Raw genomic sequence first — 22,272 nt, forward strand, 5'->3', positions numbered from 1 at the left:
ACGTTTTTAAGGGAGGTTCTAGCGGCGCAGTCCATGATGAAGAAGAATGGGATTCTGCTGAAAGGAACGAAGTGTTTCTTAGATATAACGTCTACAATACACCATTGTCACCAATACCAGAAGAAAGTTTAATTGATGATTCCTACTTCAATACACCAAGGTGAGTCAATTTCGATTCAACTTTCAAAGTCAACGCTTAAATACAACTACTTAAATCTTAGGCAACATAACAGTGAAGATGAAAATGAAGATAGTGATTGGTCAGATGACCAGTATGGTCGTGAATGTTTAGAACCTGAAATGGACTGCCATTCAGGTCAGACGCTTGAGAGTTCGATTCATCCAGAACCCCTCCACAGACATACTCCTAGTCAAGACTCATGTTGTTCAAACGATACTTTATTTAATTTAGAAGAACTTACATATGCCGTTAATGATTCAGAGAGAGACAATAATTCACCCACCCTTAAAACTTACGAAAATGAATCACAGTATATGGAGGAAAACTCTCATATGATGCAAGCACCAAGTGATATGATGATTCATAGCATGACCAATGAAATTGGAAATGTGGATGAAAAAATTGTCGTTGCAGAAACGTTGGGGGAGGAAGGTACGAAATGTGATAGTGACAACTCATGCAGTGGATGCAAAACGATTGATATTAGTGATACAGTGAAGGAAGTTGTTGATAAACATCTAGTGTTAGAATTTTTAAAGAGTGAACGAGAGCATGATTGTGTTAAAGTTAATGAAACATTAGAAGAATCAAATTCTGAATCAACGGACCATTTATTACCTTTTACGAATAAACAAGTTGCCCCCTTGCCATCGCCAGAAGATAAACCGTGGAAACAACTGCCTGCTTCTTTATTAAGTTACGACAAAGTCATTTCTCAAAATATGTTGTTGCCTGCTCCAGAATCAAATGAACTTGTACCTGAACCTCAGGAACCCATGCAAGACAAAGTAGAAATATTATATGTTAATGTTCCTGAAGAAAGTAACTGTGACCTGAATAAACTTGAACAACACGATTATGCGAATGTTGATAAAGCTGAAAGCACTGAATGTTACGAAAATGTTACAAATCTGGACGACTTTTACAACGAAGCCGATTATGTGAACATTGTGAATTTGGAAAATTCAAAGAACTTGGCCGAATTTAACAATAAACAAATTACGGACATTATTGAGGACATAACCGACTGTAGCAGTCCAGATTATGGAAACAATTTTGCCCAGAATAATGATTTAATTATTAATAATGAAGATGATGAACGTGACATATTTGGTGTTCTAACTGACATAAGGTTTAGTGGACCTAGCGACAGTCAGCTGATGACCACTTCTTTCAGCGAAAGTAATGACATTAATGATGAGCAAGATTGGGATAGCGGGTCGGACACCAGATCCAGTTCCAGTGGAGAATTTATATGGAAGGTAGGTATTTCTACAGTGAGGGGCTATTGTAAATTATAACCATACATTGCTACAAATAAGTGTTATGTCATAATTTTTTTATGACTAACCGCGCTATTAATATTTCATTTCATTGACACTTAGTTATGTTTCTTTGCTGTTTGATATTTTTTTATTACGGGTTTTTGGATTAGCTTTGGAGGTTGGCAGCTTGTACGCAATCTCCAATTAATTGCTGTTGCACTTATTATAAGTCACTAGTTCGTATGTATTGTTATATTGATAGTAGTGAATAAAGAAAAGAGAGAGAGATTTAAAAATGTAAGATCCTTGCACACTACTTCAGAATAGAGATGGGAATTAACTGTAATATCCCAAATACCAAAATTATCAAAATATTTTAGAGAACAAAAAAATGTATATAAAAATTAAAATCGGCGTGACACTCAATTTAATAACTTTTTATACAATTCACTGCTACACACAATGTAATAATGTATCCAAATTTCTGAGTGAAGTTTATTTGGAACCATCTGAGCAATATTTAGTAATCACTATTGTGGTTCATCCATCTATTGTTCATATTATTTTGATCATGAAAAGTAATATTTAACGCAAGTGTCAGTCACGTGTTACAATATACAACGATATCACGCTTTCTGCTATAATTTTGTGCGTTCAGTTTTTGGTTTGCTTTTCCTGTTATCTATCATAACGTTTAATTTATTAGTTATCATTTAATTATTAATTTATTTGTTTGTTTTTAACACGTCTTGTTTGTTTCATACACTAAACTTGTAATTATTGTGCCTTCATTGTATATAGAAGTGTCTGTATGTATGTTTGATATAGGAGGGTGAGCACGAAGAGTCTCTCAAGGCCTTACGCGCCGCCCCACAAGATGTGGTAAGTATGCTTTCTCATAGTAAATGTTGTTTTTGCAATTTCGTCCTTAAACGCATTAGTTTTACGCTGTCGTTTATAACAAATCTAACTTAAACTTGATGAATTTTATCTGATACGCGCAAACTTTATTTCTACAGTTGGATGATATTCAACCAATGGAAGGTATACAGGAAGAAACGTCAAGCGAGAGTAGCGGTAGTGATGACGACGCAGAGAGTCCAGAATTTGTTCCTTCTGCGTGGGATAAGTATGCAACACCGACGAAATCAGCGTTAAGATCGCCTGAAAGAACTGTTGAAAAGACTGAAAAAGTAAGTCATTTTAATTGAAGAAAGTCAAAATCTTACATGTTCATTATTTAGAAAAAATCGAAAGGTGTGTGGTTTAAGAAACAAAAATATCATTGTGTATATGAGTATCCAAGAGAACCAGAAAGTCCAGTGCTGCACAGTTACGATTTGTGGAAACCACAACCAGATTATAGCTGTTTCGATGGTGAGAGACGTTAATTGAAATTAACGGTTTTCAGTAGTTTTGCGCATCATAAACATTGTACATTATTAGCTTGCACGATTACCCTGTTGCATGATTCTGCCATCATCCTTTTTCAATTTGAATGCCATCTAGCGTTCACTGCGTTTCATTTCTATAACCATTAATATACATAATAATTTTCAACGAATTTTAGACTGGGAACTAGATGGCACAGATCCTTACGTTCCTGCTGAAAACTCCGACGATTGCGACTTTTCCCAAAATTACTACCAGCCGAAACCTAGTAGAAATATAAATATGTACCAGCTGAGTAGTGTAACAGACTTTACAAGTAAGAATTGCTTTTCTCAACAGCGAATGAATACATTGCTACTGTTTTAGGTGAACCTGGAATTGACGATGAATTTTTCATCAGCAGTTCAGCCAAGCCCTTTGACATGATAAGTGGTTTAAGTTCTCAGTTCTTCCCAGGAAACTGGACTGACTTAAATAAAACAAGTGACAACGCAACACCAGATAGTGGAGTGGAAGATATAACACCAGCTGGAATCAGTGAAGATGATTTCAGATTACACTATAAAAATGTGCCCACTTTGAAGCAGTTAGCATCTGAAGCTGTAAAGAAAAGTAGAAAAGCCGAAGAGCTAAAACATAGCGATGTCTTGGGCGGTTTGAGACACACTAGAAATAAGTTGAAACTTGATCTGCCACCTAGTCCAAGTGCTTTTACTTCTAATAAGATGTTCAGTATTGAACCTATTATTGATCCTGTGATAAACAGGGAGAAGCCAACTTTTACAACATTCGGTAAAAGTCGATTTTTAGTACAACACGTCGATACACCACCCGATGATGAAATCAACACGGGGAAAAATGTTTCTTTTGAAGCATTACCATATAAACCACTCCAAAAACATATTATAAAAGAAGACTATGACTTTAGTAAAAGTAAAGGTAAAGTAGAAAGTGTTAGAGGAGAAGCTAGTCTATTGGATAGTGCCGATGAGGATAGTGGAATCGAGTCTAGTACACTTGAAAGAAAATTAAGTAATACGGTTTAAATTTTTGTTATTTTTTTATAACAAATGTTCAGGTCTTTGTTGCCTTATACGAAAAAGGCAGGAATTATGATGCTTGAAAGAAAAGTGCATATATTTGAGAGTAAAATTTTAGATTAGTTATAGACTAAAAGAGAAAACCAGCTTTAAATACAGGTTTAGAATTTTTCATATCTTGGAATGTAGAAAGATTTTAAAATTTTCACTCATCTACGTTTTTGCCTTTAATACTACAGTTACTATACTTTTATGTGATATTTATTTGTTAAAAATGTTTTCTTGTCTTGTATATTTTGTGTTACCTAAATGAATATGTTTTCCATCTTTTCTTTCATATATCTAAGTGTTACGAAACTTTTTGTGTAATGGAATGGTAGAAATGGATAAATAATTTGATGTACAAATCAGAAATTTGGCGTCCATGTTTGTCTAAGGTGGTGTTGTAGTTTTTGTATAGACACAGTATTTATATAAATCAGTCTTTCGTTATCTCGTAAAATGTGTTAATTACTGAATTAATCAAAATAACATTTAATGTTAACTCATAGATTTCCCTTCCCTCTTTAATATGTTGTGGTTCTAAAATTTATTTTTTATTTTGTAGATAATTGTTGTAGTATATGTCCGTATCGGACCTAATAATGTGATCGGCTATTCATATTTCTTGTACTTGTAGTAATTGTATTATAATATATACTGTAGTAAGTTATATTAATAAACATTTTATTCAGAAATTGTAGTAGTTATAATTTTAAATCTTATTATTTTAAAAATGAACAGAAATACATCTGCTAGTACCTTGGCATGAAAGTATTAACAAGTTATCCAATAAAACTTAAATAATAATACATTAGAGCTTAATTAATTACATTTTATTTTGTACTTCTACAATTTTAGATTAATGTGCACAAAAATACTACATTATGTAAAAAACAGAAGTTTAATAAAATTGTCAGAATCTATCTTTAAGTAACACTAACACTCTATTCACATTTAAGTAGAAGACTGTTTATAGTTCTTTGTACTTAACAGTTTTTTCCCACACATGGCACATATTCCTTTCTTGTAAGCACAGGATTGGCAATAGTGCGATCCAACTTGATGAACTTTTTGTCTACATATTCTGAGCCAAGTACAGTGTTATGTAGAATGCAATAATAGTTTATGGAATAATTTTCTTACCTGCAAGTTTCAAATTTTGACGTATATGGACTAAATCGGTTTTTATTGGCTGTTAGGGCTTTGTTTTCATTAACTTTTCGGCCACCAGATTCAGTGGTATTTCTAGCTCCACTTTTCCATGGATCTGGTGTTATTACTTTACCGAGTTTCTTCTGGCATTTTTCACAAACCATTTTAAATGCGAATTCTGTAATTTGAAAAAACTACGGAAAAAACACATTCACTTTTTGTTATGAATTGTTGACATCCACTGACAACTGACAAGTAGTCGTGCTCGTGCCTTTATGTCATTGATGTTAGTGACATATAAACGGTTCCGTTGGTACCCTGGACAACCAGTTTAATTTTGGCGGAAAAATAAAATTCACGCCTCAAAAGCAAACAAGAATTATTCTCTTCTTGAATAATAGAATAATACTTCTAGTCTTTGGTAGGCAATATAGTTCACAATTCAGTTAATTAATTCAAACGTCTTTTACGCAAGAAAATAAGGCTGAATAGAAAACCAAAATTAATTAAAAATATAACAAGAAAATCAATATAGCTTTACATCTAAAACTGCCTAAAGTAAATACAGGTCAGAATATAGCAACAGAAATACTTTGAGAAGAATATGCAAATATGCCTAGGCACTAGTTAGACGCAAAACTGCCTAGTTGAATCTACTGCTCATACCATGAACAAATGAATATATATGTATTTCCTCCACAAGCCTTATTTTCCTTCTAATTTTTTCTTAGTGCTTTGTTCTGCAGATCAACAGGCTATTGAAAGCGAATGAATCGTGGTGACTGTGGAGAAATGGTTCTACCAAAATTTAATTCGCGCACACATTTGCGTGCTTGAAGGGAATTGGTTTGCCTTTACTATTTTGAAGAGAACACCACAGTCTCAAAGTTTGAACTGTAATAGAACGGTTCCAAGACCGCTCAGAAATTGTTGTTAAACTGAGCTGCTAAATACAGTTGGAAATTTATGGGGAAAATGGTAAAATTTTTAGGGGATCTAAGATAGAAAATGCGAAGTAGGATTTTAATAACTAAATTAAAAGTATTCTTTATAAATACCAATAAAAATGTAGGGATTTAAAGTAAAAATATTAACATTTAAACAGTTATTCACTTGTTTCTTTCCCTCTTTTTTTTGTTCTCAAATTTACTTTGATTCTTCCTTTTCTTTCCAAAATGTTTGCTTTTATTTTGTCCTACTGCTTTATCAAAACCGCGCAACCATCTATTTCTGTGGTCTTCCCATTCAATTTGTTTAACATCTGCAAAAATGAATGTTTCGGTACCTGTTTTAACAAATATAAGCCTACTTACTTGCATTATCTTTATTAGCAAATGCGCTAGAACTACCAGGCGCCAATTTTGAACTACCTTCATCTTCTAATAAAGACGCAAATTCTTCAGCAGACGCAAAAATAGAACTATCGTCTTTATTGCCTTTCTTTTTTGATTTATTTTTCTTGGAGGTGCTTTCCTCCTCAAAAACAAATTCTTCATCTTCATCATCTAAATCTTCAAAGAGTTCTAAAACACATACTCGAGTTATGTAATACACATAATTATTTCGATATACCTTTGTCGTTTTCAGTCATTTCAAGATCGTCTTCATCCATATCATTATCTTCATCAAAATCGTCATCATCTTCCAAAAATTCATCTTCAGATGCGCCACTTTCTTCTTCAGAAGCATCATCTTCGCTTTGTTGTTCTGATTATAGTGAGTTTTATTATTAATAGTAAAACATCATATACTATTCAGACTTACTTTTATTCTTAGTTTTCTTCTCTTTTTTCTTTAGATTATCTCCAATCTCGTTTAAGAAATCTATATCTTCTTCTCGTGAAATTCCCGCCATTTTATCTAACATATCTTCAAATTCCTCACTTTGAACAGATTCTATGTCGCTTTCGTCGTCTTCGTTGCTTTCAGATTTAATTTTTTCTTTTTGTTTGTTCTTCAAGTAGCTGAAAAGTCAAAAGTACTCATAAATTATACACCTCTTAAATACTGACGTTATACCTGTGCATAAATAATTCATCCACGGGAATATTTTTGGAATTTTCATTTAAATAATTTGTCGAATTGACCGGCAAAGACCGGATACCTTTTGGAAGATACATTTTTCTTTTTCCGAAAGTAGGATGAGCACCTTGTACAGCTCCTTCTTCAAATTTTTTTGGATTCTTAAAAACAAATCTATCTAAAAATCGTATTAAAGTATAGTCTTTTAAAGGATCTCCTGAATATTTTATTATGTTTCCTGAAAAATATATAATGTTGGTTTAGAACAGTGAAATTCTATCTAGTTGTTCACCTTCTAGTATATTAGTAGCATACAAAGCTACAGTTGGGTGGTAACTATTTTTTAAGCGAATTAATTCAGTATATGCACAAAAATCACCACCAGCATATAAAGGATTCCGACTTAAAGGATTGTACTGAATTGGTTGCTTATTTTCTTTTTTCCGTAAATTAGCACAGTGATCCCAGCTCAGTTGTGATACAGATTGGTTGAGGATGGATACGTCAGGTTTAATATCTTCATCTTCTTCATCAATTTCATTCTAAAAAAAATAATAATAATTTCAATAAAGGAAAATGCATTTATGTTAGACAAATTCTCACTTCATGTTTAATTTCTATTTCTTCGTCAGTCTTTACATCATGATATTTCTCCTCGTCATCTTCTTCTAGACCATTAACTGTCGTTTGTTTCAAAATAAGAGATTGAATTCCGGTTTTCTTACCCATTAATTGGGAAACAAGATAAAGAACACCACATGCAAATGATGGCTGCATGAACAAAACAAGCTAAAATATATTTATTTTTTAAAGAAATACGTATGTAATGGACGTTCTTACTTGTAACAATCTTTTAATAAAAACCTTCACACGTGCAAGGTCCTTGTCTTTCAAGACTGCCTTATAAATTAGACTCAGTAACATAGCTTGGTGTGTTGTTGTCAACAGTTTTGGATCAATGAGTTTCTTATACAGAGCTGAATAAAACCTATATTTCAATTAAATTAAATATTTATATAACAATAACAACCACCTTACCTGTCTGAAACATTTTCTTCCTGATCGGAAACTTGGTACAGTAAGGTAAGGGCATGTAAACTGATGTTGAAATTTGCAATATGTACAACTCGATAAATTGTATCTATATGTTCTGAAATTTTCTTCATTTCCAGTTTTGCATAGGGATATGCTCTATTAACACCCATTAACAAAGCGGACATCATTCTGCTGTCCACTTCGCCCTAATAAAAATTAGGAATAAGTATATTTGGTTTGATAGAAATTACCCCTACCTTTTTAACGCAGGCTTTAAAAAACGAGAAATATACTTCCATGAGTCTTCTGGCTACTTCACTAGTTTCGTGGCTTAGATAAAATTGGGATAAAAAACACAGTCCATAGTACTGTGCCTTTGAAGAAATGTTTGAACGAAATAGTAATTTTTCTACTTCGCTTAGTACCACTCCTTGCATATTTGGATGTTTGAACAGTAACTGTCCCAAACTATAAATTGCTTTTGAAGCTACTTTTTGAGAAGGATCTCCAAGTTTATTCACTAAATACATAAGTAAATTCTGCAAGACAATGGGTAAAATCATTCACAACATAAAAACAATACCCACATTTGAAGATTTTACAAAATAACATTGGTAAAGCACGTACTGAGTTATTCAAGATTTCGTTATGAAAGTCGTAATAAACTGGAAAATTTTATTATACAATTTTTTTTTTACAATAACCCATATGCGTACCGTAAAAACTAGGAGAATTACTAAAGAATTTAGCTTTGTCTAGATAATGCCAATGTGGTTGGTGAAACGCATCGGCAAATATTTTGTGTGTTAGCACTGCACCTCAGACCGTATGTTTTAAAATATATTTATTCAATTCCTGAAGGGGACAAGTCATAAATTTTGGTCAATATTCTGTAATTACTAGGTCAAGCGCAATGTTTTATTAAGACGTCAAAGGCAACTATTATATAGGTCCGAAGATAAATTGATCTCATCAAATTTTTGATGAGGACAAATACATCAATTTTCTCTTTGCGACTTCTGTGTAGCAACTTCATTAAAAGGGCAACTGTGTAAATAAAAGTGAATCGCATTCGACACCACAATCCTCAAGTGTAATTAGTGCAATATCAGTTTATTAATGTTTTTCTAATCTTAAATGTGTAAAACTTTCAACTATCCTATCAACACGTGGAATGTAATAGTGATGAACTCATTCTGATTTAATCATTAACTTGAATTAATACTTAATTTAACATAATGTAATTTCTTGCTTTTACTTCTCAAGCGTAAGCGAAAGAAGTATTGTAATCGAGTCCATCGGACGAATGGCCACTTTTATGTTTTTTCGACGTTTCATGATCCCTACAGTACGAAAAAAGCAGTCTCCCGTTTCCGTCTGTCTGTCTGGTGTCTGTACCCATTTTTATTAATCTCCGAAACTGCTGGACCCATTCTTGTAAAATTTTGTATACGCATATATTAGAAATATCATGTAGATAATTAAATGCTAACCCAAATTTGGCTAATCATCCCCACCAAGAATTTGATAACGTCATTTCAATGAATGGTACTTTAAAATGATTTTAATGTTACACAAAAATATACTTATATATTTGTAGCGTCCGAATCCGCTTTCAATTTTTTCGTTAAACGTTCAAATTGTCATAAAAACATTTGTAAGGTATAATAACGTTTTATTCCCAACACTGTTGTAGGTCTCCGTAGCGCAGTGGATGTATCGGAAAGAACGGCGACCTTGCGGTCCTGTGAGTTCAATGCCGAACTTGGCCCTTAGTTGCATACATGAAATCAATTAGATTTCCATTATTCAAAATAATTTTGGAAGTATCTTGTTTTCATCCACAGTTTTCATTTTATAATATAACAAAAAACTTTAAAATTGTTTAGAATGAATTGGACAAGTGTGGCTAAATTTTAGAGTTTCTAGATTTATCGGTCTAAATCAATATTTTGTTCATGTCTGTAAGTGAATGTCAAATTGACGTAAGGAATTTTTTAATGTATTTCCCGAACTTAGACTTGTGGACTTAATAATGTACCGTTGCGCGTTGTGCGCCATTTTTTCAGCATCCTGTATCATATGAATTATAATACTCAGACCGTTTTGTTCGAGTGTAGTTTAATTCATAATTTTAGTCCTGTTTTGAGAAGACAAACTCATTCAAATCAAACTCATTTCTACGTGACATTCTTTCGATGTATAAACATAAATGAATACTTGGGCTTCAGATTGCTATTACCTAGTGCTGAAGGACAAGGGTTGTTATTTATGCCTCTGGTTTTTACTTTATAGCGGTTATTACAAAACGAAAATCGTAAAATCAAATTTTATATATATATTTTTAAAGAGCTGGATCTGTCGGATTATACTTATAGCCTTCGACCAATTTTTTATTGATCAAATTAAGAACCTCATTTTCTAGAAAATCTGAGAATACCCGCGTTTTTATTTAATTATGATCAAATAAGAATAATAATAATCATATTCAAAATATTTTGTTCCATTGTGGCTCACTTTACAATTTTAGTCTTGTCTTGAGGATATAACTCAACAAATTAAACAAATTTCTACGTGGCGTTATTTCGATGTATAAACATAAACAATCGAAGTTAAGCATGTACACTGATAATAATACACTTGAATACATTTCATATTGTCTGTATATCTGCGGACGCCACCTCCTTGAAACTTGCACCCACGCGGCGCAGAGGGTTCAAGGTGTCACTTACACCATTAGTTTTTAATGTTTAAAGGTTATCAGAAAACACAAATTTTCTATAATTTTTCAAAGAAGCGGAATTTTGACAGTTAAATTTGTTAAATTATCATAAGTCTCAGTAATCATTAGTTAAAGAAATAATATAAAATCAGTAACAACATGGCCGTGAACTCCCCATGGTGATAGGTGGTCGACTCACCATGGTGATAACTCATTAATTTTACCATTAAAGACTTCAAATCTGCTAAAAATTGATGTCACTTTTGCTTATTGTATGTCTTGCATTATATTACAGTTCGAGTTTATCGTATTCAAAAGAGCATAATGACACCCTATTGTCATGTTTCATATGTATGGAACTTGAATTTGCAGAAGTAAAACAAACATGTGACCAGAATAGACCGATGTTCCAAACGTGTGTGTTCACCAAAGACCTAATAAATTGGAAAGACGTTCACACACAACTTGACAGTCAAGTTACTTTTAAATGCTTGCTACTGTATTATAAAGGTAACACAATATGTTCACATAAGAGTGAATAATAAAACTGTTTTATGTAGATGTTTCAAAACCAGAAGTACAAAGTCGTAGAGGATGTGTAGCAGAGTATAAAGACTATTATGTTTGTGACCACCTACAAAAACTTTTATCATATAAAGAAGAGATTTCATGCTATTTGTGTGACACACGCAACTGTAACTCAGGGTTAGCTTTTGATGATAATTCTTCACAAACCAACTTGAACAATCTACATATGATGTTATTCATCATTCTAATGAGAATTAGTTCTTATTTATAGTTCACATTTACTTTCAAATGAAAAGCAGTAAATAAATCAAACTTACCTTTTCTTGTTCTGGATTTCCAGCTAACAATTTAAACATTGCCGAGATAGCTTTTTCCTTATTGGTGTCAAGCACATCATGGGCAACATTATTTAAAGCCAACACAAAATTTGTATACAATTCTTTTAGTTGGTCTTCAAAATACCAAACAGCAAGTAATTTTCTCCTAGTCACTGCATTTCCAGATGATAAATCATTCAGGAGTGAAAGAGGTCTTTGAGAAAAAGGCTTTAGCTTTTGATCAGGTCGTAACAGGTCTGACAAAAATAATTCGGTAAGAGTTTCTAAAAATATTCTAACTAATGTAATTTTCTTTACATAATTAAAAAACTTACCCATTACCATTGTGCATTCTTTTTTTTTACCCACTTTAATCATATTAACTAAGTTTTGTAAAATATCCAAACTGCATATAGGATTATCCTGAATAGAAACAGTACATGCAGCTATCTTATCAGCAACTGTTCCCTTTGACATGACTGTTTTCATCCATTTATAATTAGGGTTTTTCTTCGCATTTTCTACAACATTACTGTATTAATCAATAATACATTTAATGAGAAAAGTATGTTACTGATATTGTAGTTCGCTACATCTGAATCAAGACATTTCTTTGCTTCATCTTTCAATTCTATTAAAACTTGTTCTGTTACCGGTTGAAAGCCTTTTGGGTCGCTAACGTTCTAAAAAGACCTTTTAAAACATGTTTATTAAAACATGAGATATTTTACCTCTTCAAACCATTTCTTCTGAACCTCATTGGAGTTTTCATCTCCAACATCAGAGTGGACATATTTTGATTTGTGCTTGTTCTTCATTTTTTTATTATTATCTATTACTTATGAAATAACCGTCGCCTGAAATAACTAACCAGTGACATAAAAAAAAGGTGGAAAACACACGCTAATAAAGCACGTACAAATCACTAAATCAAATCGCTTTCGAATTTATTTGCTAATTTAAATCACTTTGGCAGCGTTTGATGTATAAATTTTCAACACGTGCTGATTTTAGGTTATTTCAGTAAATTCTGTCAATTTTGTTATTGTAAAATGTCAAAATAAAAATAATAGGGTTATTTACTCGCAGCTGGTTGGTATTCGCCTACAGATTTTGAATGTGTTTTTGAATGACTACCAATCGCTAGTACCTACTACCAAATTAGGTATAAATATTAAAAAATTTGACCACCGTGTAATAAAGTACTTCATTACGTATGTATATTAATTTCACGTAAATTAAATATCGGTATTCGGAATATCAAGATATGTACACAGGGTTATTCACGGGAAGTTTCGCGCCTAAAAAATGCAAGACGCAACCAGAAATACAATTTCAAAAGCATCTTTGATATTTTCTACGATTTATAAAAAAGTAAAACATAATTTGGTATCTGTTTTGTTGTAATAACAACATTGAAGTATTGTAAAATACAAACTGGCATGTTAAAATTGACATTTCGGCAGAATTAATGCAAAATATATTCAAGCTCGACGATGTTAATTCTAAAAAATTGTTTTTTGATTTCAGCAATAATTACAGTTTTCCACACCTTTTGCCATTTAGTGACATATTTTTTTTTAGAAATGTCAGCTGTCAATGACAGTTGCGGATGGTTAGGGATATTTGACAAGAAGCCTGTCTGGCTGTCCGCTGTCATGTTTTATGAGAAATTCTGCACTCCTGCTGCTGTCGTAGTGTGTGGTAATTTTTAAAATTAACCTGATAAGTGGAGATACCTTCGAAGTTCGGTACGCCATAAACATACTCTTCATGGGTATTGTAATCTAAATGAACTTGGTTGAAAGTGTAATTGCATGTGTTCAGCGCGGTACATAGTGCTTTCGTGGCCTTGTGCAGTCCTATCAATTTGACACACACCCATAACTGCTTAATCGACTTAAAAGGGCTGCAGATTTGGTAAAATCCTTCTCAGAATGCAGGCGATCAAGTGTGTCGTCGTTGGTGATGGGTAAGTATCTCAAATTTGTGTATTTCAACATCAAACGGGTTTCGTGTTCTAATGGAATCGGAATATACGTCACTGTTGCCCCAAATGTATTGGACAGGGACAGGATGCAAGACGTCCGTCGGTGATTAAGCCTAGTCGTAACCTTTTTATCACTTGTGGCTGAAGCAGCAATTAATGTTAAATAGTTAGAAATACTCTTTTATTATTTTAACATAAGCTGTGATTCATGTTTTACAGATTTTCCGTTCTAACAAATCTGGGCGTGGGTTCCGAATTTATCAAATACGATTTGTTTACTTTGTAAAATCGCTTAATTTTGTGAGCAGATATTCCTAGCCCTTTGTTTGTTTAATGATAGTTTATTGCTATTTTCAATTTATCTGTACCGTGCCCGTAGTAAACAGTTTCCTTTATTTTTTTAAAACATTCTTTGTTTACAGTGCTGTTGGTAAAACATGCCTCCTCATCAGTTACACTACAAATGCTTTTCCTGGCGAATATATTCCAACTGTATTTGATAATTATTCCGCCAATGTAATGGTTGATGGAAAACCCATTAACTTGGGTCTTTGGGATACTGCAGGTCAAGAAGATTATGACAGATTAAGACCTTTGTCTTATCCACAAACTGATGTGTTCCTAATTTGCTTCTCTTTGGTAAACCCAGCATCATTCGAAAATGTTCGAGCGAAAGTGAGTTTTTCAAGGAATAACCTAAATGATGCTAATTAATAGTTATACTTGTAGTGGTATCCTGAAGTGAGACACCATTGCCCGAACACACCAATTATTTTAGTGGGGACAAAACTAGATCTGCGAGATGATAGAGGTACAATTGAAAAACTTAAAGACAAAAAGCTGACCCCCATTACATATCCACAGGTAATATTACATTGGAATGTTTTTGTGAATCGATACATACAAGTTATTTTCAGGGTTTAGCAATGGCAAAAGAAATTAGCGCCGTAAAATATTTAGAATGTTCAGCACTTACACAAAAAGGACTGAAAACAGTATTCGATGAGGCTATTAGAGCCGTTCTATGCCCAGTAATGCAAGTTAAGCCTAAACGTAAATGTGTGTTACTGTAAAACATTTAACTTCAGATGTCTATGCTTAGACAAATTTCAATTATTGCCAGAGTCGTTTTAACTTGAATGGATAATGGTTAAGTTCATTTTTTAAAGTAAATTGTTTGACTGCTGTTTATGTTTTGATTTTGCAAAAAAAAACCATTTGTTTTAATAAGGCCAATGAAAAGTGAAACCTATATTAATATTACGGATAAATGTGATTAATTATTGTTTTCATTTTAAAAATAGATATAGAATATTATAGTAATTATTATTACTGTGAAAGTTTATTAAAACCTTTGCATTTATATTGTTAGGAACAGTGGTAGCAGTTCCGAGTTTTAACATTTCTTGATTTCAAATGTACAATTAATTTATCAAAAAAAGTCGAGGTTAGTATGTGTGGTTTTAAAAATTTGATCTCTGCATTCATGTTAGAACTAACAAAGTGTTCCATCTAATGATAAACTGTTTTAATGCTTTGTTAGTTTGCAGTAATTTCAAATTCAACGTACAAGTGGTAAAGGGAGAGTTATTGCAAAAACCAAAACTGCAAAGTTGTGAGATCAGTTCTTAACGCAGTTAAGTACTAATGTGCACAACTTGGTTCAAAGTATAAACTTTTAGTTTTAGGTCATTATCAGAATTGTTATTTTATACATTGGTTAGTGTACAGTTTTTTACTTAGTGTAGAAAACAACTGCTTTCCAGTGTATTAAAAAATTTTACATAATGGTATTTAAGGATACTGGGAGGCTCAATATGATGTACATATATGCTTGAGAACCCCTATGTTAATTGTTTAGCATTTTAAATTTTATTAAAGTTCTAATTGTAATTATATCCAAGAATACGTTCTATATTTTTGTAATTCCTTGCTTTTTAATTGTCTAAGCGTAACAGTAAGTGTTTCTGTGCAGAGTGGAGCAACACTGTTTACACTCTCTATGTTTATGTTGGGACGCCAGTACATTTACTAATTAAATGGATAAGTGTGTGATGTCATAACAGGACTGTGTGTATTTTGTAAATACTAAATATTATAGAAAATATAAGTAAAGATTTATAGAATAACAAATTAATGAAAGTGAGTTTTACTTATGTAGTGCGTCTGTAAGCAACATCTCACGGTGTTGTTGGACCATCGAGAAAAAACACTGGGAAAACGTTTGAACTTTTGTTTTTACAAATTATAACTTTGAAGTCAATACAAAATTAATATGTAAAAGTAGTTTGTAGTGAGTAAAGTTGAATGAGAACATGTAAACGCAGTGGGTTTCATATTTATGATGTCTAAATGTTGGAACAAATATTGAAAATGTGGTTAGTACAACATTCTTAATTTATTGTTTTCATTTTGCACTGTTAAAGTTTGAAATTTGATACACAAAAGAAGATAAAAGTGTGTTCCTCAAATAAACATTTGGTTTGATCGTTGTTTAAATTTCGCGCCAAAAATCATTCTATCGTTGGATCAATGCACGGATTGCACGGTTTTGAGGTTATGATTTGAGTGTCAACAATGTTGAATAAATAAAAATAAAACTATTAAAATTTTGTAATTATCAGGTCTGTAAGCATGTAATTATGGAAAATTCGTGGAATATTGATTGTTCCGATGACGAATATAAAGACGTAAAAGGACCGTGGGAACCAGCCCCAGAAATAATAGAAAAACTTTATGATCAACTTAATAATGGAGAAATTCCAGAATTAAATTGGAAGTGCCCTGGTTACAGGTCACCGTCTCCAGAAGTGCAGGAACCACCACCGCCAGAAATTGAAACCAAACAGTATGTTTTTTGACATTGTAAATATTTAAATCCAGTAAATTTTTGTAGAACAGAAGACAAATCTGATTTTGACTTCCTGGATGAGACTACGTCTCCTAGGCTCAAAATTCGCAACAAAGGAGAAGAGGCATTAAAGGGAAGTGCAAAAAAGAAAACAACATCATTAGACGGAGTTATTAATAATATGAGACGACACAATCTCCTACCACAACCAAGTAATCATTGATATTAAGTAAACATCCAAATTCATAAATCTAGGAACTTTATTTTGAATTTTTTTTTTTCACAAATCATGTGGTTTCATAAACAATAAATATGTTGAATGATACAGAGATAAGCGTAATGTTATTTGGAAAAACTTATCTATTTATCTTTGAGGAGCTGGTTTAGGCTTAGGCATCTTATTCAACAACCCCTGAATTTCTTTCTTTTCGTCATAAGTTTTCCACAGTTCAAATAAATTTATTATGTATCTAGCTATTTCTTGGATTCGTTCAATATCCACATTCAGTTCTGCAAACCATGCTTTATGGTCCTTTTGCAGAATTACACATGCTATTTGAAGACAACCTATTGCAATTTGATATGGAGGATACAATAATGATACATCAGTTCTTAATGAATCATTCACTATTCTCCATGCTAATGTCAAAAGCTGATCTTCTTGACCTATATCTTGAACTAGCTGCAATAGTGGCCTGTAAGGTTGATACACAATTAAACAGCAATCCAAATTCTCCAGTAAGTAAAATTCACATTCTAAAATGTGGTTTGTCCGATATGGGAATTCTTGAGTGTATGCATAACTAAATTTATTTTTAACTGAAAAAAGTAATTAAGTACTCATTTTATTAAAGGGATAAAATTTGACAACTTACTGACTGTCTGGCATGTGGTTATCAACCTAGAATTTGAAATTACTCCAAATTCTTCTACCTTAGAAGCTAAGAAAATACATGTGGGGGCTAATAGTAACGGATCAATGCATTTCAATGAATTTTTTGCATAAAATCTTTTAAAATATACCGTTGCAGTTGCTATCACTTGTTGTCGTAATTTTAACTGTTCGCCTAGAGTTTGTATTACTAAAACAGACAATTTTACATGGAATTATTTTTGCATGAAATTATTTACCGCTTGCAAAAAATATAAATATTTTCTGATATTCATCCTCCTGTAGTATGGATAGATCATGCTGGCGTTCCCTTACTAAATCTTGCTTATCTAAAAGCCACTGCTGACTAAAAACGAATTCAATTTGTAGAGATTTTTTGAGCCACTAATTGAAAGAGCTGTAAATACTTACTGATGAGAACTTTGCCAAAAGTTTCCAGCCATTAGTTTTTATAAAAAAATAACGTTTCGGAAAAGAACTTTTAGTTGAATTTTTAGAAAAATTCTTTACACGGAAACAAAACCGGTGAACAGAACGAAAAAGTCAACGACTTGAACCACCTAACCACAACAGCAATTTGTGCTGTCAAAGTTGGCAGTTACAAATGGTACACATGGTCTACTTAATTTTTGTTTAGTTCTAAAATCTTGCAATCTGTGGCGCGTAGTTCAAAAAGTAAAACGTCATTAGTAGGTTAAATAACCATGGGCATGGCCCCATGATTGAAGTGAACAATGAAAATACCACAAACCTTGAAATTCATGGTTAACATATTTTCACAGTTACGCCATCAGTTAATGGTGTATCATTCTGTAAATATTGCTTTGTTATAACGAAATTTTTCATTTATTGCAATTGTTTATTGAAACTACCATCTGCATAGTAATGGCGGTCTAAATGTCTTAAGTTTTTTTCTGTCAACAGTAATCATTTTGGCAATAAATACAAGTAAATTTATATATAGAATAAGTTTTTTGTACAGATGGTTAATTAAAAGTAAACGGATTATTGTTTACTTCGTGAAGATTTAATCTTTTGAAAAATGTAATTTCGTGGATAGTGTTTGTGACATAACCTTCACGTGCTTCCATAAATATGAACCCAATCTATGATTACATCCAAAGAAACCGTGTCTTGGCGAAAATAGAAAAAGCTCATGGCGCCAAAGCGACGAATTTAGCGTTAGATGATTACGACTTGGTTAAATTTCCCCCATTGTTACTTAGTTGTGTCCAACTTACTTCGTTGAATATTGGTCATAATAAGCTTACAGAATTACCAAAATGCTTAGGACAATTAACAAATTTACAGAATTTATCTTTAGAACATAACAAATTCGATAGTTTCCCGGAAGCACTCAGAGATTTGCCTCAATTAGTAACATTAAATATAAGTCATAATCCTGTACAAGATTTGACTAGTGATATTGGAACTTTGACTTCACTCGAAACTCTGTGGTGCAATCGGTGCTGTTTAACAACTCTTCCGGAAGAAATAGGTAACTTATTGAAACTCGAAACTTTGGGAGCTAGGCATAATCAGTTGAGCAAGTTACCAGAGGGAATATGTAATTTAACGCACCTGAAGTAAATGCAACCTCTGTGCTAAGATGAAAGCAACTGTATGTGAATTTATTTTAGATGGTTGACTTTGGAAGATAATCAGTTATACACAGTTCCTAAGGATTTTGATAAACTACAATCATTAGTTCATCTCAATTTTACAGAAAACAAATTTAATTACATACCTTCGAATATTTCAAAGTTAAAGCAATTACGATATCTACACCTACGGTTTAACGAGTTCCTCTCTATACCTGAAAGTGTTTTAAGTACCATGATGTGTGTTAAAATCAACTTGTTACACAATCCTCTTGCATCTACTACAGATATCGACACGGTAAACATCTTTTCGTTTTTATAAATTGCATTCATTTTTTATTTACAGATGTTTCCTAATGTTATAACAACACACAAACAGTTGGAAGAGGATACATCGGCAGATTCAGATTCAAGTTCAGACTGGGAAAATAGTTTATCTAGTTCAGATCTGAATTATTCTGATACAGAATCAGACAGTGATGATGAAGATGTTCTTATTGAAATTCCCAAATTGTCAAAATTTCTTGTTACTTTTTAATTTATACTTTTTAGCTTTATTATTTACCTCAAAGTATTATGAAATATCATTGTTTATTTTTGACAATAAAAATATAAATTAAATCAATTTTAGGAATTGAGTTAGCTGCCAAACTCTTGAAGCTGTGTCTTGTAAGTCCATGCTCCACATTCGCTGGCATGACTACTTCTATGTTTAATCAAGTTTCCAATGCAGGAAAACCTAGCACCACATCCATCACATAAATGTGGTTTGATTCCAGTATGCATACTGCTGTGAGTAATCAGACTTTCTCTGTAAGCAAATGCTTTTGGACAGTATAAACATGCAAAAGGTTTTTCTCCAGTGTGGCTACGTTCATGAATCTTAAGTTGCCCCTTCCAGTGAAAACTTTTAGCGCAGAATTTACACAGAAGTTTCTTCTCAGGATCATGAACTCTCATGTGGTTGTTTCTGCTGTATATACTTGAGAACTGTTTTTTACAAATTGAGCATTCATAATACGGGCCTTTGTTACAGTTTCTTTCCTCATGAACTTTAAGTTTTGATTTTTGTTTGAAATGTTGGCCACATTTTTCACACACATATATATAGGCTTTCCTACACATACCCTGATGAAATACTTTTTGATGTGAACGTAATGAGTCGCGATTAGCAAATAACTTTTCACAGTCTTGACATGCTAAAAAGGAGTAAAATTAAAGCTAGTGAATTTGTTAAAGAGTTTTACTTTACTTAAGATATCTGCATGGTTGGTCTGTTGATGAATCAAACTATCTTCCTTGGTATAAAAAGTCATCTTACAGCAACTGCATTTGTGGAGAGGAACACCAAAGTTATTGTCATTTCCCACTGGAATGCTTTTTTCGTGATTTTTAACATGTTTATATAACCAGGTGGCATTCATGTACCTTTTGCCACAATATTTACAGTCGCCATAACCATCGCTGTCTAAAACAAGACAGTTAAACTGTGGATTCATAACATTTTTTTATATATACCAAAACTAGTTTCTTGTATAAATTTTAATAAGTCTTCTTTTATAATTTTCTTTTGTGGATCTTTTACTGTTGTGCGTTCATTCTTACTGTCAGTTTGTGCAATTTGCCATTCATTTTTCTCTGGATCTATACCAAAAATTGCTTCTTCGTCAGTGTTATTGTCTTCTACAGTATTTACACAGTCGTTACTATTATCGACATCATCGTCGTCATTATCACTGCCACTAGAATCCAGACAATCATCTTCATTTTGATTATCACAGTCTTTTTCTACTTTCTCTACTTTAATTTTGTTTTCTACATCTTTCACGATTGTTGAATCTCGTTCTATCTTCATATCTTGCGCAAAACGTTGCACGTACTAAAACGTAATTAATTTTATTTTTAAGTAAAAGTGTGTAAGTACTTTATTTCAAAATTATTTTCTGATTTAATGGACATAAACTGATGTACCTGTGAAGAAAGCTCCAGTTTAACGTCACTGTCTTTTCTCAATTCAGTCTTTAAATTTTCCAGTTCTTTTTGAATTTCTTTGCCTTTTTCATAATTCTTTAGTCTTGAGGTTGAAGGCGTGTTAATCCTGACTTTAATTTTAGTGGAAGGATGTTTAACCCTGTGAGTTGTTAATGGAATTAAACCACATGTGTCTGCATGAGTTTTCCTGTGCTTTATTAGATTTCCAACGCAACTGAATGAACTGCCACAATTTTCGCACTGATAGGGTTTAATTCCTGTATGGATAGAACTGTGTGTGATGAGGCTTTGTCTATGACAAAACCCTTTGTTGCATACCTATAAAAATTTAATATACTGATTTTTCAGTTTTTTATTTTCTGCAAAATAACTATTACCTCGCAAACATAAGCTCTATCTTGAGTATGTATTCGTTCGTGCACTTGCAGTTGTCCTGCAGTGTAAAATAATTTGGCACAATATCGACACATAAAACTCTTTACATCCTTATGCCGTAACATGTGATTATACAGAGAACCAGCTGACATCAGATTTTGGTCACAAATCTACGATCATTAAAAATATTATGCAGGTTTGTAAGTATCGCATGATTTACTTTGCACTTAAACCGTTTTATTGTTCCGCATTTTGAATTTATGTGATTTGTGAGTTCATTTTTTGTTTTGTATTGTTTACCACATTCGCTGCACATAAATTTGTTGCTTTGAATATTTTGGTGTGTAGTTTCAATATGCGATAAATAGTCATTAATTGCATGGAATTCTAGATAGCAAAATTTGCATTTTTGTAACTTTGAGGGTGAATTTTTGTGTGTCGTGTTTAAGGCATCGTTTTCTTGCTCTGTTGAGATTTCAGACGTTTCTTGATAAGATTCCTTATGCATTTTCTCAGGTATTTGTTGAGAAAGTAATTTATTTTCATAAATTAAAAAGCCTGAAATATAGTTAGTTTATTAAATAAGACACACTTTTTTATTTCTACATTCTGAATTAATTCTAAGTTTGAGGGTTTCATTCGTTTTACCATTGTTCTGTGAAATAAAAAAGTACTCACAAATTCTAAAACTGAATTTGAATTTAGGCTACACTTTTCTACATAATGAAGGAATTGTTTGCACTACACTGCAAAATAATAAATACAGGCGGGTGCCATGTTTCTTAACTAGCGCTTGGGTTTTGTTAGTATTTTTAGGTTGGTAGTTCGGTTTGCGGTATTTTCAAATTGAAAGTTGACTGCTGGGTAAAAAAACT

General features: G+C 32.5%; 8 protein-coding genes across 11 annotated transcripts in view; 4 read left to right on the forward strand and 4 right to left on the reverse strand.

Moving 5' to 3' along the window:
• The window catches only part of LOC135134908 (uncharacterized), a 29,054-nt gene extending 24,439 nt beyond the window's left edge, over positions 1 to 4,615 (forward strand). The window contains exons 11-17 of one of the 3 annotated variants that reach the window (XM_064063790.1): positions 12 to 160; positions 222 to 1,443; positions 2,275 to 2,328; positions 2,466 to 2,639; positions 2,691 to 2,823; positions 3,017 to 3,154; positions 3,205 to 4,615. In XM_064063790.1, coding sequence (XP_063919860.1) covers positions 12 to 160; positions 222 to 1,443; positions 2,275 to 2,328; positions 2,466 to 2,639; positions 2,691 to 2,823; positions 3,017 to 3,154; positions 3,205 to 3,884 — 2,550 coding nt within the window. In that variant the 3' untranslated portion in view covers positions 3,885 to 4,615. The remainder of the gene's footprint in view (positions 1 to 11; positions 161 to 221; positions 1,444 to 2,274; positions 2,329 to 2,465; positions 2,640 to 2,690; positions 2,824 to 3,016; positions 3,155 to 3,204) is intronic. The other 2 variants (XM_064063792.1, XM_064063791.1) reach the window with 2 other exon arrangements.
• Positions 4,616 to 4,738: 123 nt separating this feature from the next.
• Positions 4,739 to 5,338, reverse strand: LOC135134915 (cysteine-rich PDZ-binding protein). The gene is made up of 2 exons (XM_064063801.1): positions 5,064 to 5,338; positions 4,739 to 5,004 (listed from the first exon to the last, which is right to left on the reverse strand). The coding sequence occupies exons 1-2, from the start codon at positions 5,234 to 5,236 to the stop codon at positions 4,875 to 4,877; spliced, it is 303 nt and encodes a 100-aa protein (XP_063919871.1). The 5' UTR covers positions 5,237 to 5,338; the 3' UTR covers positions 4,739 to 4,874.
• A 743-nt stretch (positions 5,339 to 6,081) lies between these two features.
• LOC135135059 (CCAAT/enhancer-binding protein zeta-like) lies at positions 6,082 to 12,732 on the reverse strand. Of its 2 annotated transcripts, none has more exons than XM_064064004.1 (15): positions 12,616 to 12,732; positions 12,428 to 12,553; positions 12,271 to 12,379; positions 12,032 to 12,217; positions 11,697 to 11,980; positions 8,387 to 8,668; positions 8,133 to 8,335; positions 7,935 to 8,082; positions 7,698 to 7,883; positions 7,387 to 7,636; positions 7,092 to 7,332; positions 6,837 to 7,036; positions 6,645 to 6,779; positions 6,386 to 6,595; positions 6,082 to 6,333 (listed from the first exon to the last, which is right to left on the reverse strand). In XM_064064004.1, the coding sequence occupies exons 2-15, from the start codon at positions 12,512 to 12,514 to the stop codon at positions 6,182 to 6,184; spliced, it is 2,673 nt and encodes an 890-aa protein (XP_063920074.1). In that variant the 5' UTR covers positions 12,515 to 12,553; positions 12,616 to 12,732; the 3' UTR covers positions 6,082 to 6,181. The 2 variants fall into 2 exon arrangements, with proteins under 2 accessions (XP_063920074.1, XP_063920073.1); XM_064064003.1 differs by having other exon boundaries at positions 12,428 to 12,562.
• Positions 12,733 to 13,319: 587 nt separating this feature from the next.
• LOC135135402 (ras-related protein Rac1) lies at positions 13,320 to 15,828 on the forward strand. The gene is made up of 4 exons (XM_064064442.1): positions 13,320 to 13,668; positions 14,109 to 14,361; positions 14,416 to 14,550; positions 14,604 to 15,828. Exons 1-4 carry the CDS (start codon positions 13,634 to 13,636, stop codon positions 14,757 to 14,759), a joined length of 579 nt encoding a protein of 192 aa, XP_063920512.1. The 5' UTR covers positions 13,320 to 13,633; the 3' UTR covers positions 14,760 to 15,828.
• Positions 15,829 to 16,328: 500 nt separating this feature from the next.
• On the forward strand, positions 16,329 to 16,760 carry Pa1 (PTIP associated 1). Its single transcript, XM_064064678.1, has 2 exons — positions 16,329 to 16,534; positions 16,583 to 16,760. Exons 1-2 carry the CDS (start codon positions 16,329 to 16,331, stop codon positions 16,758 to 16,760), a joined length of 384 nt encoding a protein of 127 aa, XP_063920748.1.
• On the reverse strand, positions 16,695 to 17,999 carry LOC135135401 (cyclin-C). The gene is made up of 4 exons (XM_064064441.1): positions 17,841 to 17,999; positions 17,669 to 17,775; positions 17,413 to 17,619; positions 16,695 to 17,356 (listed from the first exon to the last, which is right to left on the reverse strand). The coding sequence occupies exons 1-4, from the start codon at positions 17,870 to 17,872 to the stop codon at positions 16,902 to 16,904; spliced, it is 801 nt and encodes a 266-aa protein (XP_063920511.1). The 5' UTR covers positions 17,873 to 17,999; the 3' UTR covers positions 16,695 to 16,901.
• A 132-nt stretch (positions 18,000 to 18,131) lies between these two features.
• On the forward strand, positions 18,132 to 19,655 carry LOC135135400 (leucine-rich repeat protein SHOC-2). The gene is made up of 3 exons (XM_064064440.1): positions 18,132 to 19,015; positions 19,070 to 19,328; positions 19,377 to 19,655. The coding sequence occupies exons 1-3, from the start codon at positions 18,525 to 18,527 to the stop codon at positions 19,566 to 19,568; spliced, it is 942 nt and encodes a 313-aa protein (XP_063920510.1). The 5' UTR covers positions 18,132 to 18,524; the 3' UTR covers positions 19,569 to 19,655.
• On the reverse strand, positions 19,605 to 22,202 carry LOC135135393 (zinc finger protein ZFP2-like). The gene is made up of 7 exons (XM_064064428.1): positions 22,076 to 22,202; positions 21,618 to 21,955; positions 21,400 to 21,567; positions 21,002 to 21,340; positions 20,549 to 20,909; positions 20,283 to 20,498; positions 19,605 to 20,229 (listed from the first exon to the last, which is right to left on the reverse strand). The coding sequence occupies exons 2-7, from the start codon at positions 21,903 to 21,905 to the stop codon at positions 19,670 to 19,672; spliced, it is 1,932 nt and encodes a 643-aa protein (XP_063920498.1). The 5' UTR covers positions 21,906 to 21,955; positions 22,076 to 22,202; the 3' UTR covers positions 19,605 to 19,669.
• Positions 22,203 to 22,272: the final 70 nt, after the last annotated feature.

Source organism: Zophobas morio, unplaced genomic scaffold (genome assembly GCF_036711695.1).
Source record: "Zophobas morio isolate AGI-343-1 ecotype UQ-CSIRO unplaced genomic scaffold, CSIRO_AGI_Zmor_V1 ptg000024l, whole genome shotgun sequence".
NCBI lineage: Eukaryota > Metazoa > Arthropoda > Insecta > Coleoptera > Tenebrionidae > Zophobas > Zophobas morio.

Excerpts from the sequence above, each read along its gene's own strand:
- LOC135135402 (XM_064064442.1), top strand. The coding sequence starts at position 13,634 with ATGCAGGCGATCAAGTGTGTCGTCGTTGGTGATGG. Across the intron at positions 14,362-14,415 it reads TCGAAAATGTTCGAGCGAAA|TGGTATCCTGAAGTGAGACA; the intron begins GTGAGTTTTTCA and ends TTATACTTGTAG. Across the intron at positions 14,551-14,603 it reads CCCCCATTACATATCCACAG|GGTTTAGCAATGGCAAAAGA; the intron begins GTAATATTACAT and ends AGTTATTTTCAG.
- LOC135135400 (XM_064064440.1), top strand. The coding sequence starts at position 18,525 with ATGAACCCAATCTATGATTACATCCAAAGAAACCGTGTCTTGGCGAAA. Across the intron at positions 19,016-19,069 it reads TGTAATTTAACGCACCTGAA|ATGGTTGACTTTGGAAGATA; the intron begins GTAAATGCAACC and ends AATTTATTTTAG. Across the intron at positions 19,329-19,376 it reads CTACTACAGATATCGACACG|ATGTTTCCTAATGTTATAAC; the intron begins GTAAACATCTTT and ends TTTTATTTACAG.
- LOC135135393 (XM_064064428.1), bottom strand. The coding sequence starts at position 21,905 with ATGCATAAGGAATCTTATCAAGAAACGTCTGAAATCTCAACAGAGCAA. Across the intron at positions 20,499-20,548 it reads TATACAAGAAACTAGTTTTG|ACAGCGATGGTTATGGCGAC; the intron begins GTATATATAAAA and ends GTCTTGTTTTAG. Across the intron at positions 20,230-20,282 it reads CAACCATGCAGATATCTTAA|CATGTCAAGACTGTGAAAAG; the intron begins GTAAAGTAAAAC and ends ACTCCTTTTTAG.
- LOC135134915 (XM_064063801.1), bottom strand. The coding sequence starts at position 5,236 with ATGGTTTGTGAAAAATGCCAGAAGAAACTCGGTAAAGTAATAACACCA. Across the intron at positions 5,005-5,063 it reads TCAAAATTTGAAACTTGCAG|AATATGTAGACAAAAAGTTC; the intron begins GTAAGAAAATTA and ends TACTTGGCTCAG.
- Pa1 (XM_064064678.1), top strand. The coding sequence starts at position 16,329 with ATGGAAAATTCGTGGAATATTGATTGTTCCGATGACGAATATAAAGAC. Across the intron at positions 16,535-16,582 it reads CCAGAAATTGAAACCAAACA|AACAGAAGACAAATCTGATT; the intron begins GTATGTTTTTTG and ends AAATTTTTGTAG.
- LOC135135401 (XM_064064441.1), bottom strand. The coding sequence starts at position 17,872 with ATGGCTGGAAACTTTTGGCAAAGTTCTCATCA. Across the intron at positions 17,776-17,840 it reads TTTTGGCAAAGTTCTCATCA|TCAGCAGTGGCTTTTAGATA; the intron begins GTAAGTATTTAC and ends ATTCGTTTTTAG. Across the intron at positions 17,357-17,412 it reads AACCACATGCCAGACAGTCA|TTAAAAATAAATTTAGTTAT; the intron begins GTAAGTTGTCAA and ends TACTTTTTTCAG.
- LOC135135059 (XM_064064004.1), bottom strand. The coding sequence starts at position 12,514 with ATGAAGAACAAGCACAAATCAAAATATGTCCACTCTGATGTTGGAGAT. Across the intron at positions 12,380-12,427 it reads AGAAGAAATGGTTTGAAGAG|AACGTTAGCGACCCAAAAGG; the intron begins GTAAAATATCTC and ends AGGTCTTTTTAG. Across the intron at positions 7,637-7,697 it reads AAATAGAAATTAAACATGAA|AATGAAATTGATGAAGAAGA; the intron begins GTGAGAATTTGT and ends TATTTTTTTTAG.